The sequence below is a fragment of the Aotus nancymaae genome, unplaced genomic scaffold, assembly GCF_030222135.1.
Source record: "Aotus nancymaae isolate 86718 unplaced genomic scaffold, 86718_ANA_hifiasm-v0.15.2.pri h1tg000016l, whole genome shotgun sequence".
Lineage (NCBI taxonomy): Eukaryota > Metazoa > Chordata > Mammalia > Primates > Aotidae > Aotus > Aotus nancymaae.
This window is the reverse complement of record NW_026988428.1, coordinates 31,955,509-31,977,483: the sequence shown is the minus strand read 5'-3', so window position 1 is coordinate 31,977,483 and position 21,975 is coordinate 31,955,509. Positions and strand designations below refer to the sequence as shown.

Here is a 21,975-nt window from a genome sequence, read left to right as displayed (position 1 = left end):
TGCAGCGGTCTGCTCCAGTTGCCACCTGTGGATTCAGGTTCCAGACAGAAGGCTGTATGGTCTCTGCCCTTTGTTGTGGCCCCCACAGGCCCAGATTACTGTGGCAACCCCGAGAGCAGACTTGGCACTATGGTGGAGCCCCGGGCTATCCCTCAGCCTTACTTGAGGCTGGTTCTGGAGGTGCTACACAGGGTTGTGGCAGCACTGCATCAAAGTATGGGAGCAGATTCTAATTCTTATGGTTTTCCATGGGAATGGGTGATATGGGCAGCTATTTTTGAATTTTTTGCTGTTCCCTTTTTTTTGTGGAGAGGTTTTAGATCTGTTAGGAGTCAGCTTTATGTGGGAAGAGAGAAAAAGCTTGCTGAAATGCATTGTAAACTACTAGAAAAATTTACTGTTATTGAAAAAGAGCATGAAGACTATGAAGTCGAGTCATCTTTACAGGATCCCAGCTTTGAGAAGGAGGCAACAGAAGCACAAAGTTTGGAGGCAACCCGTGAAAAGCTGAACAGGTCCAATGCGGAACGTGAGGATGAAATACTCCGTCTAGTAAAAGAGTTAAAAGAAGAGAAATTGAAACAGTCTGAACAAAATGAACTGATGGTGGATATTTCAAAAAGGATACAGTCTCTAGAAGATGAGTCAAAATCCCTCAAATCACAAGTAGCTGAAGCCAAAATGATCTTCAAGACTATTTCAAATGAATGAAGAACCACTGAAGATAGCAGTAAAAGATGCTTTGGATGAAAATTCTCAACTTCAGGAAATCCAGAAATAACTTTTGTAAGAAGCTGAAGTATGGAAAGAACAAGTGAATGAACTTAATAAACAGAAAATAACATTGGAAGACTCCAAAGTACACGCAGAACAAGTTCTCAATGATAAAGACAATCACATCAAGACTCTGACTGAACGCTTGCTAAAGATGAAAGATTGGGCTGCTATGCTTGGAGAAGACAGAACGGCTGGTGATAAGTTGAAGTTAGAAATGAACAGTGAATCGGAAAATGGTGCTTACTTATATCATCCTCCAAAAGGAGCTTTGAAGAAACTGATTCATGCTGCTAAGTTCAATGCTTCTTTAAAAAACGTAGAAGGAGAAATAAATAAAATTTATATTCAGTCATCTGAAGTTGACAAAATGAAGGAAGAGCTTACAGAATGTATTAAAAACCTGGAGACTGAACAAGCATCTTTTCAGTCAGAAAATACACATTTTGAAAGTGAGAATCAGAAGCTTCAACAGAAACTTAAAGTAATGACTGAACTATATCAAGAAAATGAAATGAAACTCTACAGGAAATTAACAACAGAGGAAAATTACCGGGTAGAGACAGAAGAGAAACTTTCTAAAGTAGACAAAAGGATCAGCCATGCCACTGCAAAGCTGGAGACCTACAGAAAGTGAGCCAAAGATCTTAAAGAAGAATTAGAGAGAACAATGCATTATTATCAAGGGCGCACTATTTCCTATGAGAACAAAGCACAGGATAATTGGTTCTCAGCTCAAACTGCTGAAAGAAGTCTCAATGATTTAAGGAAAAAAAATGCTCACAACAGACAAAAATTAACTGAAATAGTTTAAATGTGAACTTTTAGAAAAAGATCCATATGCATTGGATGTTCCAAATACACCACTTGGCAGAGAGCATTCCCCATATGGTCCCTCACCACGGGCTCAGCCTTCATCTGAAATGAGAGCTTTTCTGTCTCCTCCAACTTCATTGGAGGGTCCACTCAGACTATCACCTTTGCTTCCAAGGAGAGGAGGAAGAGGCTCAAGAGGCCCAGGGAATCCTCTGGACCATCAGATTACCAATGAAGGAGGAGAATCAAGCTCTGATATGTTAACCATTTCTCACAGGGGTCCTTCTGACACGGGGCCCCTGTCACCTTTGTGGGAAAAGGGAGCTTCTGGAGATGATTTTCCACCAAGGGATTTCCCAGGTCCACCACATGCTCCATTTGCAAGTATGCTTGTTTTTTAAATTTTTTTAAAAGCTAAATATATGTTTTATTAATCAGAGATATTAATTTTACTATCTGTTTATGTAGTAACACAGTGGAGGAAAAATTTTTCTAGCATTCTGAGTGTACCTTTACTTTTCCAAAGTGGGAAGGCAGCCAGCCATAAATGAACTGTAATGAGGTTTCAAATGGATTCATCTTAATAGTATAGAATTATTTCTGTATATTGGTAGTCAAAAAATAATTGACTTTTTGCAGGTCTTATAAAACTAAAATTATCTGTATCTTATTGGTAGCAACTGGTTATTCTGGCCGTTACTTAAAATAATTAAAATTTATTAATTTTTAATAAAATTACTGGCTAAGGTATTTTTTAAAGTCTTTTTCATAAGTAGTTCTGATGTAGTCCTATGTATTTAAAACTTAAAATGTATTTATTATGTTTGACCTAATTGTTGAATTTATTGAATTCTTTTAAAGCTTCACATAAGAAAAGGGAATAATATATTGCTTTTCTATTCATACTTTACTGTTTTGAACTATAGGGTTCTGCAGAATAAATATGTGATTACCAAATACCAGGTTTTGCCTATGAATGTCTCATCTAGTCATTCCTTCCCTTGTTTCTCCTCTTTTTTTAAAGTTTAAAGTGAATTAAAATGAATTTTGTTTGGGGGAATTTTAAGGTGTTTTTTAATATAACTGGAAATGTTTTAGTGTAATATCAAATCAGAATTGGAAATCACTGATGTGATTTTAAGTTTGGTGAAAATTATATTATAAGAAAATGTTTTTGGAGAAGAACTTTGATAATGAAAGAAAAATATTTTTACAGCAAGTTTTATATATTTTTAAATACTTTATCTTTTTCAAAAAAACAGGTATTAAGATAGGAGAAAAATTACATTAAAAATTAATGATATTTCCTTTAATCATCTATATTTGAAGAAGTACATTTTTCTCAATGTTGTAAAAGTTAATTTCTTAGATCAAGAAATTATTCTGGTGTCAATTTTCAAGTAAAGAATAGATAATGGAAGTTATAAACTTAATGATTTATTAGGGCACAGTATGGTTCTCAAAGTTGTAAAATGTCTTTTACCAATCTCTTTAAACAGTGAGAAATGTGTATCTAGCAAGGGGTTTTCCTCTTTACCTTCCCCCAAGACCTGGATTTTAACTCCCACCTCGACATTTTAAAAGTAGAAGTGAGTTCCTTCAGGGTTGATTCCACCTTCAAATGAGCCTGCTACTGAACATCCAGAACCACAGCAAGAAACCTGACAAGATTTTTGCTCTCTTCAACAATCATTTTGACTGATCTCATTTTCAGTTTAAAGTAACTGCTGTTACTGTATAATTTTCAATTATACTTACTTTACTTATACTTTTGCTAAAATTGTAGGTTAATGGAATTATAAATCTCAGGATAGTATTTTGTGAATAAAGATGATTTAAATATGAATCTTATGAGTAAATTATTTCCATTTTATTTTATTCTAGATAATATAACTATTTTAAGTTGATTAGTCTACTATTATATAAATAATAGTGGGAGTTTTATATATGTAATCTTGCAGGTGGGGAAGCTCTAAATTCTAAAGTCTGTGTCTTTATGCCAAGAACTGTATTTACTGTATTTACTGCTTAATTAAATACATTTTAGTTGATTTAAAGACTTGTTTCACATTGATAATAAAAAAATCAGCTAGTTTCTCTATTAAAAAAACCTCATAGCATATGTAATGTGAACCTAATACAAACTATGAGTTTAGTTAATAAGAATGTATCAGCATTGGCTCATCAATTGTAACAGATATGCCACACTAATGCCAGCTGTTAATAATAGGGGAAACTGTGTATGTGGGTGAGGCAGGAAAAGGGTATATGGGAACTCTATACTTTCTGTTCAATCTTTCTGCAAACCTCAAACTGCTCTAAAAATTCATTGAAAAAATGAGATGTCAGAAGGAAAAGTAAATAAAAAAATAAAAATACCAAAAAAATAAAAATGGAAGAAAATATAAATTAATATATAATTTAAGAATAAACTTGGTAGGAATATATCAAAAAACATCAAGAGAGAAAAGACATACACCACTAGAAAAATGAGCAATAGATATTAATATACTTTTTTAAAACGGAAGAACAATAAATGTTCAATAAGACTATGAGAGAAATATCAGTTAATACTACGACTTAAAATTATGAGATTTCATCTTTATCTATGAAACTGGCAAACATTTTAAAAAGAGATAATAGTAATCACGAGGGGCCAAACAGGCCCTTTCACATATGGTGAGGACTGTAAACTGGGATGACCTTCGGTAAGAAAAAAATTTACCAAAACTTGGAAGGTGTACTATGATTTTAACTAATGGCCAGAATAACTAGTATAATTTGTTTTCATGTGAGGGCACTGCCTAACTAGCCCATCTAAGGTGAACTGAATCCTGATTTGTTATTATTGATTTGCACATTTTACAACTGTAAATTCAAATGTTAGCTTGTAGAAAATTGGCAAGATGTTAATATTTTTGTCCAATAGAGGTATAATTTCTGTCCTGCACAGACAAAAATGATTTCTGCTCTGTAAAGAAGATAGAACCAAAAGTTAGGGTTTATTACCCTGTAGGACATTCATCAGATTTATATCTAATTTAGCAATAATTTATAATAATTTTAGTATTCTTTTTCTATGTATGTATATATTATATATATGTATCTTATGTAGTATATATAATACACATACTACATGTGTATATATATGATATATACTATGGCATGTATACTATGGCATATATACATATATACATTATATATTCATATATTATAGTTACATATATAATACATGTACATCATATATGTATCTATAGATACATAGATATACATAGATATCTATACCTATACATATATAGATATATGTACATATATATGTATACTTATACATACTATATATATACACATATAGATAAATGTACATAATATATGTGTACATATAGATAGATATATAGAAAACCTAGGCAATACCATTCAGGACATAGGCATAGGCAAGGACTTCATGACTAAAACACCAAAAGCAATGGCAACAAAAGCCAAAATAGACAAATGGGATCTAATGAAACTTAAGAGCTTCTGCACAGCAAAAGAAACTATTACTAGAGTGATCTGGCAACCAACAGAATGGGAAAAAATTTTTGCAGTCTACCCGTCTGACAAAGGGCTAGTATCCATAACCTACAAAGAACTGAAACAAATTTACAAGAACAAACAACCCCATCAAAAAGTGGGTCAAAAATATGAACAGACACTTTTCAGCAGAAGACATCTGTGCAGCCAACAAACACATGAAAAAAAGCTCATCATGACTGGTCATTAGAGAAATGCAAATCAAAACCACATTGAGATACCATCTCACGCCAGTTAGAATAGCCATCAGTAAAAAATAGGGAGACAACAGATGCTGGAGAAGATATGGAGAAACAGGAACACTTTTACACTGTTGGTGGGAGTGTAAATTAGTTCAACCATTGTGGAAGACAGTGTGGCAATTCCTCAAGGATCTGGAACTAGAAATACCATTGACCCAGCAATCTCATTACTGGGTATATACCCAAAGGATTATAAATCATTCTATTATAAAGCCACATGTATACGTATGTTCATTGAAGCACTGTTTATAATAGCAAAGACTTGGAACCAACCCAAATGCCCATCAATGGTAGACTGGATAAAGAAAATGTGCGCGCCCTGCTCGCCGCCCTGCTGGCGTCGGCGCTGTTGGCGTCCCCCGCGCGGGGTCGCGGCGGCCGGGACCACGGGGACTGGGATGAGGCCTCGCGGCTGCCGCCGCTGCCACCACGCGAGGACGCGGCGCGCGTGGCCCGCTTCGTGACGCACGTCTGCAACTGGGGCGCGCTGGCCACCATCTCCACGCTGGAGGCGGTGCGCGGCCGGCGCTTCTCCGACGTCCTCTCGCTCAGCGACGGGCCCCCGGGCGCGGGCAGCGGCGTGCCCTACTTCTACCTGAGCCCGCTGCAGGTTTCCGTGAGCAACCTGCAGGAGAATCCATATGCTACACTGACCATGACTTTGGCACAGACCAACTTCTGCAAGAAACATGGATTTGATCCTCAAAGTCCCCTTTGTGCTCACATAATGCTGTCAGGAACTGTGACCAAGGTGAATGAGACAGAAGTGGATACTGCAAAACATTCGTTATTCATTCGACACCCTGAGATGAAAACCTGGCCTTCCAGCCATAATTGGTTCTTTGCTAAGTTGAATATAACCAATATCTGGGTTCTGGACTACTTTGGTGGACCAAAAATTGTGACACCGGAAGAATATTATAATGTCACAGTTCAGTGAAGCAGACTGTGGTGAATTTAACAACACTTGTGAAATTTCTTAAAGTGGCTCATACACACTTAAAGGGTTTAATGTTTCTCTGGAAAGCATCCCAGAATGTTAGCCAGTTTTCTGTCACATGCTGGTTTGTTTTCCTGTTTGTTTGCAAATAGAGTTGGTCTGTTACTGGATTTCTTGAAAGAGGTGGTTACTACTTTTTTCATATTTTGTAGCCATTTTCATAGAGAAATATCCTTCACTGTAATCAAATAAGTTTTGTCCCATCAATTCCAAAGATGTTTCCACTGGTGCTCCTTGAAGAGGAACGAGTACTAGATTTAAATTGCCCATTGGCATTTGAAAGTACTTGAGTATGTGTTCTTTATTCCTGGAAGCCACTGTGCTGGGTAGAGTGTGTCACTCACCACAGCTGCCTCCTGAGCTGCCTGAGCCTGGTGCAGAAGGATTGGCCTCATTATGGTGCACCTGAATAAATCTTGCCACAATAGACAAGCAATGATGAATCTCACAGGGAGCTTCCTACTCATGTTGATTTATGTCTGACAGTCCTGGGTATTGTTAATCCAACATAGAGTGAAACTATTTCTGATAAAGAACTTTTTGAAAAACTTTTTATACTCTAAAGTGATACCCAGAACAAAAGAAATTCATAAAACTCCTGAATTTAATTTCCTCACCTATTATCAAAACACATATGCACACAGATTATTTTTGGCCACAAAACTGGATTGCAAAAGAAAGAGAAGAACATTTTATGTGTTCCTGGTATTCTTTAATGAATAAAGGTTACCCAGGCATGGACCACCTTCGACCGGGGACAAAATCTCCTTTCAAACCACTCTCCACAGCTTTTTAAATGCTGTTACTCTTAATAATTACCTAAGGCTTCCTCAGCTGCTCCAAATCTCTTAATAACTTCTAGTGCTGCTATGATCTAAGTCATGTCACCAGAGGGAAGAGAACATGGCATTAAAAGAATCACATCTTCAGAAGAGAAGACACTAATATTATTACCAACATTCATGATTTCAGAAGATGACATAAGATTCCTCTGAAAGAGGAAATGTCAGGAATCAAGCCACTGAATCCTTAAATGGCAAAGAGAAAAGTTATAAATATGAGTCATTGTGTCTGAAAATTACAAAGTGAACTTAACTGAGATCCAGCAAACAGCTTCTGTTTAACAAAACTAATTTATACTAAACTTAGTAAAATGGACTTCTTATTCAAAGCATCAATAATTAAAAGATTTTTTAAAAAAAAAAAAAGAAAATGTGACACATAAACACCTTGGGATACTATGCAGCCATAGAAAAGGATGAGTTCATGTTCTTTGCAGGGTCATGGATGAAGCTGGAAACCATCATTCTCAGCAAACTGACACAAGAACAGAGAACCAACACTGCATGTTCTCACTCATAAGTGGGTGTTGAACAATGAGAACATATGGACACACACAGGGAGGGTGTTGAACAATGAGAACATATGGACATCACACACTGGGGCATGTTGTGGGGTAGCGGGCTAGGGGAGAGATTGCAGGCAGTGGGGGGATAGGGAGGGATAGTGTTAGGAGAAATACCTAATGTAGATGATGGGGGGATCAATGCAGCACACCACCATGGCACGTGTATACCTATGTAACGAACATTCTGCACATGTACCCCAGAACATAATTTTAAAAAGAAAAATATTAATGATAAGCAAGTGGTCAAAATATTATATAAAAATATTATCTAAATATTAAGTAATATCCATGTAGGCCCAGATTCCAGTCAGGAAGACTTTCTCTGTCCTTTCTATTTCCTTACCTTACAGGTTTTTCATTTCTCTGATCTCATTTTTGCCAAAAAATAGTAGAAGGAAAAAGAAGAGAGGAAAGAAAAAAAGACAAACCCCATGGCTAGACATGTCTCAGGTAGAAAAAATTTAAATAGCAAAACAGGCAGCATTATAGATCCCTAGCAAAGTAGCTAGGATTGAGAATGCCAAGCGTGAAGAAAGTTCTGGATAAGGCGGGTCAGGCCTGGCCAACAAAACCCCAGGCGGGGCCAGACACATTCTTCTGGGCTCCTCAAGGCCGCTGGCTTCACCTGTTTTTTCCTGAGAAGCATACACAGCTCACACACAGGCACACTGGGGAACAATTCCCAGCAGCAACCGTTCCCAGCTCATTTCTTACACATACGGATTTGCCTTGAAAGTTAGACAGTGAACATGCAGGACAGCTCTGCCACTGGACAGGACGGGCCCTTTCTTAGCTACAAAGTGTGGAAAGCAGAGACTATGCAGGAGCCCTAAGGTAGGGGTAGGGGCTGTATCTTGGACACGAGAGAGGTTTGGATGCTGCCCAGACCTGCTGCCTGTCAGTTGTGGTCTATGCTTATTTATGTTCCCTGGAAACCTGACAGAAAGCCACCCAGGCACAAAAATACCAGCTTGTGCAAGATTACCTGAAAGCTTGTGTATCCAAAGTGACCATTAGAGAAGGCACCTTTGGAAGTGGCCTGCATGCAGAAATGCACGCTGCAGCTTGCTGTTGGTGGGGTCAGGCTAACCAGTCTAGAAGGGAATGTTTTCCCCTGAGGCTGGAAATCCAGTTCCAGTCTACCGTCTCCCTTCCTGTCCTTCCACCCTAGGTCCCTCCTACCCCGGGTTTCTATTATTCCCTCTAATAATAATATCTCTGGGCTGGGCGCAGTGGCTCAACCTGTAATGGCAGCACTTTGGGAGGCCGAGGCTATGGATCACAAGATCAGGAGATCAAAACCATTCTGGCTAAGACAGTGAAACTCTGTCACTACTAAAAATACAAAAAAAACCCCAAAAACTACAGGCATGGTGGTGCGTGCCTGTAGTCCCAGCTACTAGGGAGGCTGAGGCAGGAGAATCATTAGAACCCAGGAGGCAGAGTTTGTGGTGAGCTGAGGTAGCACCACTGCACTCCATACACTCCAGCCTGGGTGACAGAGCGATACTCCATCTCAAAAAAAAAAAGAATACCTCTCCTTCCATGTTGTCTACATTGCAATCTCATCCTGTCCCTTACCTGGCCATCTTATTCTGATGGAGAACTGGGGGCCCTCCTCCCACTGTATACTGTCTGAAGAGCTAATTTGTTGAGCCTGCAAAATGGCTTTAAAACCATGATACTTCACATACAAATCCAGCTTCTTTTTACAAACTGCAAGATCTGGCAGTATTGGCTCCCGATGGTTGCATGACAATAATTAGCTAGATCTAGTAGCAGCTGTCCCTGTTAGATGGCATGTCAGCATTACATTTCTCCAAACTCCCTATTGTATTTTGGCTTTGTGCACCCTTGGGGTACACTGCGCCTTTTCTAAATCTGTTGTTATTCTAATTACACTGCTATCACAATTACTTATTTGCATATCTGTCTCCCCTATTCAACTCCAGGGTGAGCTGTGTGTCTTGTTCATCTTTCTTGGTACAGTTTCTGGCTCACAGTAAGCAGAAGCAGAATAAGCATCTGAATGAATGAAGGAGGACCTTGGTAATAAGGAACATGTCTGAGCATCTCTCAAGCCATCAGTCACCTCCACTGCTCCTATGATACTAGCTGATAAGGATACAATGAAGGGCCTATTGTACCTAAAGTTGTTTTAACCACTGCTGGATCAAAATAAAAGAGCTGGCACTTCTAGGTGAAGGCAAAGGGCGAATGGGCGACAGAGCTAGACTGCATCTCAAAAAAAAAAAAATGAAGAAATGAGAGAAATGAAGAGAAACTCACCTTGGAGTGGATACCAAGAGTAGCCATTTGTAACACCATTCGGAAAGTTCATTTTGCTTTTACACTCGTCTCCTTTCTTCATGTTGGGATTTCTTGAAGCATAGGTATGTGCAAGATATTGAAAAACATCATCATCAGGAGTTAAGCTTCGGGAGTATAATGTCCCAGTTGCTGCATTTAAAAGATGAGCCAAGACCTTTAAACGTCTTTAGAGTAAGAGGAAACACAAACACCACATTAGCAAATACATAATCACATGACACACAGATGCTCCAATTTCCCTAGAGAGAAATCCTCCATCCACCTCCATGAATGCTTCCTCTATTCTTCTTTCTACTTTATAATAAACATATGCAAGGTGATAGCCCCCAACTAAGTCAGATACAAATCCAAACTCCTAAATCAACTTAAAAATTCAATGCTCTCTCAGTCACTCTTGCTAATTTCTGGAGGTAAGGACAGTTTCCTTAGGTATCAGAAGGATGAAATAAAGTTATTATAATATTTTGGGTCCTCATATTATAGTTTTAAGAAGAGTCAACAATTATTGTTCACATGATTAGCAAAAAAGCGTGAGTTGTTCCAGTTTTATGTTATTTTAGCCATGTTGTCTCTTGTCAGAGAATCAATCTGACTGTTTAGATCCTATTTTCTAGAATCTAAATTTCACTATTTCACTGATGCATGTCCACTGTGGGTTGTCAGTTCAGCCACACTGCCCATCTGCTATTGAGGAATCACAAGAAGGATGGCTAGGGTTGGGAACAGGAAGCTCTTTTCACCCTGTCAGAGAAGTTAAGTGGGGAAGGGAGAGTTTATCCCCATGCAGAGACAAAGAGTTTTCAGTCCCACTCTGGACTTAGGAAGCCAGAACCAGGCCCGCACCTGCTTACCTTGAACACCATTATCAAATGGGTAACTGGCCACAAGGGCACCACCGTGGAGGTTTGCAGAGAGGACAAACGTCTCCGTGTTCAGCCACTTCATGACTGCCACAGTTTCAGGCTGCCTTGAGACATTATTATATTCAAAAGCATCGGGGAAATTTCGATTCAAGTCATACTGGTTGTAATTTTCCCTTTAAAAGAAAGAATATTTGAGGGCTTATTGATAGGGCATAAGGGAGTGGATTCTTACAGTGTCTGGTCCCATGCTTTAGGCTCCAGGTGTCTTTCCAAATGTGAGTGTGGGTGTGGCAATGGCTGCCCTGGTGTCTTGCCATGACCCACACTTGGCACTCACACCCCATGGCATCCCCTCCCTCATGATGTGCTCTCGCTAACGAGACACTAGCTACTGTGATGCAGGCAGAGGTTTTATAAGTGTTTATATTTTAGGACTTCTGCTCTTAGATTCTCCCTTTTAGGACTCTGAGACCCCTATGGTAGCCACGTGGAGAGTCCATGTGGAGAAACGAGGAGCCCAGGTAACAGCCAGAGCTGAGACTCCAAACACATGTCTCCAGGTAAATTGTCTCAGAAAGACCAGAGCTGAGCCCCAGACCTGTGGCACAGAGTAGCCATGCCTGCGGCACAGAGTAGCCATCCCTGCTCTGCCCTGCACAAATTCCTGACTTACAGAATCAATAGAAATAAAAAGGCTGTTGCTTTAAGTCACTAATTTTGGGGTGATTCGTTATGTAGCAACTGATAACAGAAACAGTAAACACATTACTTTACACGCATGCATTTGTGAAAAGTGGAATGGCCATGTTTAGATATGCTAGAAAAACTTAGAATTGGAGGGAATGAAGTGGTGAGATTTTGTTCAGCTTTGGTAAAGCAAACACATTTATAAATTGCATAAATATAAATGTATATTAAACATCTGAGAAATTCCAAACCTCTCAAGGTTTGGAATTTAAACAAAATAAACTGTTTAAATCAGAGCTCCTTCAAGACCTGGTCTTGGTTATGGTGAGTTCTTGGACTATTGGCTTAATAAATCAGCCAGTCATCACCAAGGGCTTTGGTACTCTGCCAGGCATTGGGGATCTAACAACGATGAACGTAATGGACAGGATTCCTACCTTCAGGTAGCCTGCAGTGTAGTGGGGAGAGAGACGTGAAGGAAGAAGTTAGATATTAAAAGTTGTGCTCTGAAAGTAAAGTGCCAGGTGGTCTGAGAGTTTACCAGGGCATCTAGTGCATGACAGGTCGGGGAGAAAGAGTCTTGGAGGAAATGCTATTTTAGGCAGTGGGAGGAAATGGTGTGTGTAAAACACCGAGGTGAGAAAGCACTGGTAGTTCCGGGACAGGAAGGAGGGACAGAGGGCAGGAGGCAGGGGATGGCGAGGGAGTGGCAAGTGAAGATGGAGAGCCTAGGTGGGCACCTGTGCAAAGTAGCCTGAGTCGCATTTCATCCTGCAAGCTGGATGCAGCCCTGAGGAGCCTTGAGCTTTGGCACATCAGCGACAGCACACCGGCTCTGAGGGCTGTCACCAGGACACACTCCTCTTGCCAAGGCCAACAGGTGCCTGGCGGGAGCCTTTGTGTTGTGTTGTTTCATTTCGAAATAAAGATAGGCCAGCCCCTCTTTACCTTCCGATGCTGTAATAACAGTCAGGCTTTCTGACGGCTTCAAATCCATCTGGGTTCATGGAAGGCATGATGTGTATCCGGGTACTATTGATCAGATTTGTGATGTCAGGGTCTTTGCCATCATTGGTTACGAGGTGGTCGATCAGATGGAGCAGCAGTTCCCGCCCGACGGTCTGTATGTGTAAAGAGAAAAGAGGACATTATTAGGTCAGAGGCAATAAGGAAAGCAGTCCCTGCCGTGCAAATTCCCCAACAGGGGTCTGCACACATGACATCTCAGACCCAAACTAGTTTGTAAGACCACTCTTTCTTAGGCATGCTTATGCTGTGACAAGTGCAATCAGGTGGCGATCAGTCATGGGGTGTGCTGAAACTGTTATTAAGAGTTAAAGTATCTATTTGTAAATAGTTTACACACTGCAAAAATGAATTCATGTAGTAATAATGCTGCTGCTGCTTCTTTTTTTTTTTTTTTTTGAGACAGTCTCAGTTGCCCAGGCTGGAGAGCAGTGGCACAATCTTGGCTCACTGCAACCTCTGCCTCCTGGGTTCAAATGATTCTCCTGCCTCAGCTTCCTGAATAGCTGGGATTACAGGCATGTGCCACCATGCCCAGGTAATTTTCATATTTTTAGTAGAGATGGGGTTTCACTATGTTGGCCAGGCTGATCTCATACTCCTGACCTCAAGTGATCCACCTGCCTCAGCCTCCCAAAGTGCTGGGATTACAGCGTTGAGCCACTGTGCTCAGCTGGAATAATACTTCCTATTATAACATTTTTCATTTGCTTGACTTCCAAAGTATCCTCTGGAGTGGTAGAGAAAGAGGTGGAGTTACAGAGAAGCACAGGAATCATGTATTTCCATGAGAATGCATGCTGCATATGAAGCTTCTCATGTATGGAATGGTGGATAACAGACTTAGAACCATTGCATTGCAGATTTTTTTTTTTAAGACAGGGTCTCACTGTGTTGCTCAGGCTGGCTGCTAACTCCTGAGCTCGAGTGATCCTCCCACCACAGCATCCCAAGTAGCTGGGACTACAGACGTGCACTATTGTATCAGACTACAGATTTTAATAGGGAAAAATCCAAGTCTTTAACAAGCATAATTTCAGTAGGTTTCAGATTTTTAATTTGCCTATATTCTGGTTCTCCTATTGCACGTTTGTGCAATTTTGGTCATATCTATGTATTTCTGATTTCCACAATTCTCATGTTTCTAAAACTTTAGTCATTTGTATATCATCCTCATAATTCTTTCCCATATATGCATATTATCCATATACTATGTTTTACTTTGCATTTTTTTAAAAAAAACAGAGTTTCACTGTCCCAGGCTGTAGTGCAGTGGTGTGATCTTGGCTACCTGCAAACTCTGCCTCCCAGGATCAAGCAATTCTCCTGTCTCAGCCTCCTGAGTAGCTGGGACTACAGGCATGTGCCACCATGCCCAGCTAATTTTTGTATTTTTAGTACAGACAGGGTTTCACCATGTTGGCCAGGATGCTGTCGATCTCCTGATCTTGTGATCCATCCACCTCAGACTCCCAAAGTGCTGGGGTTACTGGTTCACTTTTTACTTACCTTAAAATGAAACTTTATATCATTTCTACTTTTCTAGATATATATTTCTCATATACATTAAGTAAAAGCATGACTATTAAAATGTTAAAAACCATTATATCCACCTAAAATTAGCTTAAATATCAATAAGGACTGGGAAACCGAAGGCCTGTGAGAGATCTTGCTTTATAATCCCTCCCCAGGAGAGAGATTCCTTATTTTTCTTATTGAAAAAATTAATGTAAATTTCAGCCTTTCTGCTTAGACTACATCGAGTTCTCCCTATCATTCTAGGTTCAAGGAATCTGCTTCAGAAGAGCAGATGTTGTTGAGGGTTAGTAAAGGAGAACTCGGGGCAGCAGGTGAGTAAATCAGGAGAGTGCTGCAGGGACATTCGTGTGCAGGAAAAGATTTCATGGAGCCTCAGAAGAATTTCCAGTCAAGAGTGACTGTAGGACTTCAACATTGTGACAAAGGACAAGTGATCCTTGGATGACAACTCCTCACTTGATTCCTTCACTGGCACATAAAGAGACCACATTAAAAAAACTTATTATCCTAATGAACATAGAGTAATTAAAATTGGGACTAAGAAAATTTGGGGCTGGAGGCAGTGGCTCATGCCTGTAATCCCAGCCAGCACTTTTGGAGGCAAAGGCAGGTGGCTCACTGGAGCCCCAGAGTTCAAAAACCAGCCTGGGCAATGTAGCGAGATGCCATCTTTACATAAAATAAAAAATTAGCCAGGCATGGTGGCGTGCACCTGTGGCCCCAGCTACTCAGGAGGCTGAGGTGGGAGGATCACTTATGCTGCTCAGGAGGTTGAGGCAGCAGTGATCTGAGATCGCACCACTGCATTCCAGCATGGGTGACAGAGTGAGACTCCATCTCAAAAAAAGAAAGAAAAAAGAAAGAAAAAAGAAAGAGATTTTGGGATATATGAATTACAGTTTCATAGAGAACCATAAAATTTAGAGTCAAGTGATATCCAATTCTGACTTCAACTTTTTTTCATATTTGTTTTTTATCTTCCTCTTCTACTACCTTGCTTTTTTAAAATTTTGAGACAGAGTCTCACTCTGTCACCCAGGCTGGAGTGCAGTGGCACTGTGTCGGCTCACTGCAACCTCTGTCTCTCTGGTTCAAGCAATTCTCCTGCCTCACCCTCCCGAGTAGCTGAGATTACAAGTGCTCACCACCAAGCCCTGCTCATCTTTATATTTTTAGTAGAGATGGGGTTTTACTATGCTGACCAGGCCAGTCTCGAACTCCTGACCTCAGGTGATCTGCCAGTCTCGGCCTCCCAAAGAGCTGGGATGACAGGTGTGAGCCAGCGCACCCTGTCAGATTTTTTACAGTCAAAATTGTCACTGGAAAAAGTCCTTACAAGCTAATAAGAAAAAAAGTCACTCATGCCCCATGCTGGGTTCCAGTTGTAAGACAGAATAGGCTCTTAAACTCAAGCACCTTTGAAGTAACCCAACAAGCTACTATGACCTGCCCTAAAGCCAGTGGGGAGGAGCTGATAACATAAAACTGTGACTGTAACTTTCAATGTGAAAAGGGGACAGGCACAATGGCTCACGCCTGTAATCACAGCACTTTGGGAGGCCGAGGTGGCTGGATCACCTGAAGTAAGGAGTTCGAGACCAGGCTGGCCAATATGGCAAAACACTGTCTCTACTAAAAATACAAAAATTAGCTGGGTGTGGTGGCATGTGCCTGTAGTCCCAGCTACTCGGGAGGCTGAGGCAGGAGAATTGCTTGAACTAGGGAGGCAGAGGTTGCAGTGAGCCGAGATTATGCCACTGCACTCCAGCCTGGTGCCTGGCGACAGAGTGAGACTCTCTCGAAAAAAAAAAAAAAAAAAAAAAAAATTGGCTGGGCGTGGTGGTGCCCACCTGTAATCCTGGCTACTCAGGAAGCTGAGGAACGAGAATTACTTGAACCTGGGAGGCAGAGGTTGCAGTGAGCTGAGATTGCGTTGCTGCACTCCAGCTTGGGTGACAGTGAGACTGCATCTCTGAAAAAAAAAATGTGAAAAGGGTAATTGGTTTAAGGAGCTTTCACAGATGGGTTTGGGGAGAAATAGGTACAGGAAGGTGAGGAGGAAATGACCAGGAGTTCTGCAGTTTGTCAAATGTCTAAGTGCTGGTTAGAGGCCACAGTGTGGTTCAGCTGATAAAAATCTCTGGCCTATCTGAGACCCAAGTCAAGAACAGAGAGGACGTGATATCAGAATCCCTGTGTGACTCTAAATGTGAATTTCTCTCTTAGCTATCTGAACCATACACTCTCCAGCATGCAGTCAAGATGTAAGTTGGCAATGAAATTCATCCAACCGAAGGAAAGTGAAAAGGAAGAGTAAAGAAGCCATGATTAGGAGGCTAGGTTGAGTTGGTATTCTGTTAGATACAGAACTAGATTAAGCAATCTTTGTAGTATGGGTACAGAACTAAATATGAAAGTTGAGGCCAGGCATGGTGGCTCACGTCTGTAATCCCAGAACTTTGGGAGGCTGAGGTGGGCAGATCACCTGAGGTCAGGAGTTTGAAACCAGCCTTGCCAACATGGTGAAGCTCTGTGTCTATTAAATATACAAAAATTAGCCAGGCATGGTTGCAGGTACCTGTAGTCCCAGCTACTCAGGAGGCTGAAGCAGGGGAATTGCTTGCACTCCAGCCTGGGCAATAGAGCAGGACTCTGCCTCAAAAAAAAAAAATGTTGAGGGAGAAATTTTCAAAATGTTAATTACTTCACTTTTCATAGTAAGGGGTCATAAAATACTATCAAAAGTTAAAATATATACTTATAAAATGACTACAATTTCAAAGTTTTTCATAATCTTTTTTCTTAACTTTAGAAAAATCTGATAATCAATTTCTTATTTTGAGAAAGTATCAAGTTCACCAGTTATTTTAGTTTCACTTCAGTTTTATTCTTCTGTTAATTCAAATAAAATCAAATTTCATATGACACATTTTATTTTATATATTTTTAATTCTACTCATTCTCTTACCACAGAAATATATAAATGTCTAGAGTGATGTCTGGCAAAATTCATGATGGCTATTTCTGGGTAGAGTATTCTGAATGATTTTTATTTCCTCTTATTCTTTTTAAATTAAAGAAAACCTGTGTCATTTTTACAAAAATAATAAAATCATGATTCTTTGAGGGAAACAAGTATGTAACCGATGTATTTTCTGTGTGTCTCAATATTCCACAACAAATCACAAGTTTTCAACTGCAGTGGTAAATAAAAACCTTGAAAATACGATAAAGAACTGACTAAGGATCAGATAATTCTTTAAATGCTGAGGTAAACAGATGGAATTTCAGAGGCAGTCAAACAAAATCCTCCTTTCTTTTTGCGCCATCTTTTGCTGCCTCTGTAACAGCAGATTTATGCCAAATATCATTCAAATTAATTCTTCCCAACCTTAGTATAAATGTCTCAAACACTCATTCATGCTTTATGTATAAACCTCACTTCGCTGAAAATTAAGTCTTGGACAGGAAACCTCGGACAGTCCAAATTTTAAAAGAAGAATGTGGTCAAAAGAGTCTCCAAAAGCCCAGGCGGCCTTTCACCCAGCATGGTGGCTTCCTTCCTGTGAGAGCACAGACTTAAGGGAGAAGCCCTCATGAAGAGCCTGGGGCCTGATGGACACACGGGCCTCTGGAGCCTCTTACTCCATCTCCTCCATCTGGTGGTTAAACTGGCAATGACCCATAAAGCAGAAAACTTATTCTCTATCAGCTGTAGTTCAATTCAGTCAAGTTGGAATTTGCCACACAGATAAAAATGAGTGTTCTAGTCCTTCACAGAATGTTTATAAAAAATTGAAAAAAATATTTTGCAGGAAAATCCACAACCGGGGCAGTGGGGTATGTGTGTGTGTGTGTGTGTGTGTGTGTGTGTGTGTGTGTGTGTGAGAGAGAGAGAGAGAGAGAGAGAGAGAGAGAGAGAGAGAGAGAGAGAGAGAATTCAGCTATCCTAATATGGAATCTGTTTTTGCAATGCTACCCTGTGATGCAGCTTCTAGGGGGAAAGTCACTGGGCTGTGGGGCTCCACAGTGGTGTGTGTGTTACAGATTTAAGTCATTTGTCTGACCTGCCAGCTAATTCTTCTTTAAATATCAGTCTAAACATGACATTTATCTAGCATACTTTCTTGGCCTCCCAAGTCTGGGTTCACCATGACACCTGCGCTATTTAATGCACACACATTACAATCACTTGGCTGATCCTGACTGACCCCTGCTTCCCCAATTCTACCATCAAAGCCCTGAAATAAGGGATCCTCATGGTTTTTCTCTGTATCCCTATGTTCTTGGTGTAGCTTGCCCAGCTCCTGGTATATCCTGTATTCAATAAATAATTGCTAATAAACTACGGTTCACAGTTCATTATAAGATCAAGACTATTCTGATGAAGAACTTTCTGAAAACAGGAGGACTTAAGGTGCTTGGTAAGGGAAGATGTACAAATAATCAAGTTATTTTATCTGAAGGATTTTTAAATAGTGAACAAATTTTATAGAGGTACAGGCTAACAATTCTGCTCATGACAGGGACTCAGGATATCTGGTCACCCTGGCCCAGCCTCACCAAAAATTAATGAATTTAAAACATGCTTAAAATGAATTAGACACTTCACCTGGAAAACAACGAGCTCTGCCTACATCTAAAAAGAAAGAATTTAATTATGCAAAGCCACATAGCATAACTGAGGACATTTTGCTATCACCTGGGATAGTGGTAGAAAAGGAGCTTGGGAAGTGGCATTTAGAAAGACAAGGTTGAATGTTGTGTTTTTGGTTTAATGATTAGTTGGGAACCCCTACTGCATGCTGACTATACATCCCAGATTTTCCTGGATGGTCACAATTTCAGATATTGTGTCTGACTGTCTGTGTAAACCATTAAAATGCCCCCTAAGTAAAACATTTAGACATGGAAACTACCTCATAAACTGTCTATTATACCTAGAAGGTGTATGAAAATAATTTATCTTTTATCTCTTTATTTTTAGGTTGAAAAATATGGCCACTATATATATACATATATTGTTTTTGGGATGGACTGTTGTTCTGTCGCCCAGACGAGAATGCAGTGGTGTGATGATGGCTCACTGCAACCTCTGCCTCACAGGTTCAAGCAATTCTCCTGCCTCAGCCTCCTGAGTAGCTGGGATTACAGGCACCCACCACTGTACCTGGCTAATTTTTGTATTTTTAGTAGAGACAGGGTTTCACCATCTTGGCCAGGCTTGTCTCAAATGCCTGACCTCGTGATCCACCTGCCTCAGCCTCCCAAAGTGCTGGGATTACAGGTGTGAGCCACTGTACTCAGCCTAATATGGCCACTATTATCGAGGGAATGATTTTTCTTTTCAACCTGTATTTCTGGAATACAATAAACTATAAACCAATGCCACAATCATAAAATTCTAAATGTGATGTGAATTGTTCAAAAATGAAACTGCCTTTGCAAAACTTATAACAGTGAGAAAACTATGGCAGTGAAAGAGATCTGATGAAACCAACTCCATCTTGTTCTAACCTTCAAGTTGTCCTTGTTCATTCCTGGGCATAGGCTGAACTAACAGTCATAGTTTAACTTGGAAACAAAGATGATAATAGCACTTTCCTGAATGTAGGACTAACAAATTAGCTATAAGATTAGAAATTATGGAATAGGTGTCATGCAGCCAGAGGTCATAGGATTCCAAACCTTACCAACTGCTCTGAGGGATGACATCAGTATTGTAAAACCTAAGATATTTTTTAGACCCTACACTGGATGGATCTGCTGGTGCCACCCACAGTGATAAACTGGCTCATCCCCCCCAGGAACTGATGCAGCGCAGGAGGGCAGCTTTGACGCCCTATGATTTCATCTCAGACCTGACCAATCACCGCTCCCCACTGCCTCTCCCCCTACCCACCAAATTATCCTTAAAAACTCCCAGTCTCTGAATTTTTGGGGAGACTGATTTAAGTAATAATAAGACTTCAGTCTCCTTGTTCAGCTGGCTGTGAATGAATTAAACTCTCTCTTGCAATTCCCCTGTCTTGATAAATCTGCTCTATCTGGGCAGCAGGCAAAATCAAACTGTAGGGCAGTTAGAAAAGCCTATATCAAGTCTATCATAGTAAAAATAATTCACTGATCTTTAAGAAATGAAAGCTTAAAAAAATTCCTCCCCGCTGCCTCCCCAAAAAGGCAGAAGTGCTATTTAGGCTGGATGCGTGGCTCAAGCCTGTAATCCCAACACTTTGGGAAGCCAAGGCTGGAAAATCACTTGAAGCCAGGAGTTTGAGAACAGCCTGGGCAACACTGAGAGATCCTATCTCTGCAAAAAATAAAAAACTTAGCCTGGTGTGGTTGCACACACCTCTAGACCTAGCTACATGGGAGGCTGAGGCAGAAGGATTGCTTGGACTCAAGGTGTTTGAGGTTACAGTGAGCCATGATCACACCAGAGCATTCTAGCCTGGGTTACAGAGTGAGACCCCAACTCTCAAAGCAAAAATAATTGCATTTTAGTTAAATTACTTAACAAACATATTCAATAGTTACTCCTATAGTACAGTAATTAAGACCATTGATCCTGAAGTCAAGGAAACCTGGGTTTGAACCCAGGCTCTGACCTATACTTTGCTTAGTGTTACTAGAATTAGCTTAAAATCTAGGTACTCAATTTTTTTTTTAAAGGCAGGGTCTTGTTCTGTCAACCAGGGTGAAGTACAGTGTGGTGTGATCATGGCCCACTGCAGCCTTGACCTCCCAGGCTCAAGTAATCCTTCCACCTCAGCCTCCTGAGTAGCTGGGGCTACAAGTATGCACCACCACACTCGTCTAATTTTTAAATTTTTTTTTAGAGACGAGGTCTTACTATGTTTCCCAGGCTGGTCTTGAACTCCTGGCCTCAAGCAATCTCCCCAGCTTGACCTCCCAAAGTGATGGGATTATGAGCGTGAGCCACCATGCCTGGCCTGGGCACCCAATTCTTTAAGCACACAGTCATGCCTTGCTTCAATATTTCCACTTGAGAGGAATTAGAGATGTCTTACCAACCTAGAGATTACCCAAGAGAAACATGTTTTTTTCTACACAATTTTAAAAACATAGGATAGAAGACAGGCACAAAACAAAGAGTGTGGAGGGCTGGAGAAGATTTTCCTAGGCTTCTCTTCTGCATCCACATTTAGGCTGAGGATGTTAGGTGCTTCTGGTTTCAGGTCATGGTCCCAGTTTCAGTATAGCTCTGATTTTAGAATATTGGTTATAGTTTACTACAGAGCAAGCGAGGAGCAGAATGAGGTGTGGGAGAAGGTGAGGAGACAGGGATCCCATCCCCAGGTAATCTGAATATCTGTGGCATAAGGGAATGGTAGAGAAACCCATTCAGCCTGCACTAGAGTCAACCCTTCCAGTTTAAAAAAAAAAAAAAAGAAAAGAAAAAAAGATGAAACGGTAGTATGTCAAGTGATGCCAATTAGGAGCTTGTGCAAATTAAACCTAGGATTGAGGCTTCAATCCAACATGCCAATATGTGTGCAAACAATGTGTGTGCCTGGGTGAACCAGAAAAACACCTCCTAGTCTTATTAAAATGAGAAAGAACCCCAGAAATGTTTCTCCCACGCTGCTCTGAAAACAGCATAAACATAGGTGATAAAGGCTCACCATGAATGCTTTGTCTGTTAGCTCCCAGCAGTCAAGGAGAGAGAAGTGAAGAGTAGGGGAAAGAAAGGGACAG

At 40.4% G+C, this 21,975-nt stretch overlaps 2 protein-coding genes and 1 pseudogene across 3 annotated transcripts in view; 2 read left to right on the top strand and 1 right to left on the bottom strand.

Annotated features, from left to right (window-relative positions):
- The window catches only part of CPM (carboxypeptidase M), a 97,485-nt gene that overhangs the window by 26,210 nt on the left and 49,300 nt on the right, over positions 1-21,975 (bottom strand). For both annotated transcript variants that reach the window (XM_012441409.3, XM_064377005.1), the window contains exons 4-6: positions 12,640-12,812; positions 10,993-11,177; positions 10,100-10,270 (exon numbers count right to left, since the gene is read on the bottom strand). In XM_012441409.3, coding sequence (XP_012296832.2) covers positions 10,100-10,270; positions 10,993-11,177; positions 12,640-12,812 — 529 coding nt within the window. The remainder of the gene's footprint in view (positions 1-10,099; positions 10,271-10,992; positions 11,178-12,639; positions 12,813-21,975) is intronic.
- Positions 130-1,991, top strand: LOC135275216 (melanoma inhibitory activity protein 2-like; annotated as a pseudogene).
- LOC135275215 (protein CREG1-like) lies at positions 5,680-6,512 on the top strand. The gene has a single exon (XM_064376660.1). The coding sequence runs from the start codon at positions 5,680-5,682 to the stop codon at positions 6,340-6,342; it is 663 nt and encodes a 220-aa protein (XP_064232730.1). The 3' UTR covers positions 6,343-6,512.

Bases quoted from the DNA above. Each gene is read 5' to 3' on its own strand.
- LOC135275215 (XM_064376660.1), top strand. From the start codon at position 5,680: ATGCCCATCAATGGTAGACTGGATAAAGAAAATGTGCGCGCCCTGCTC.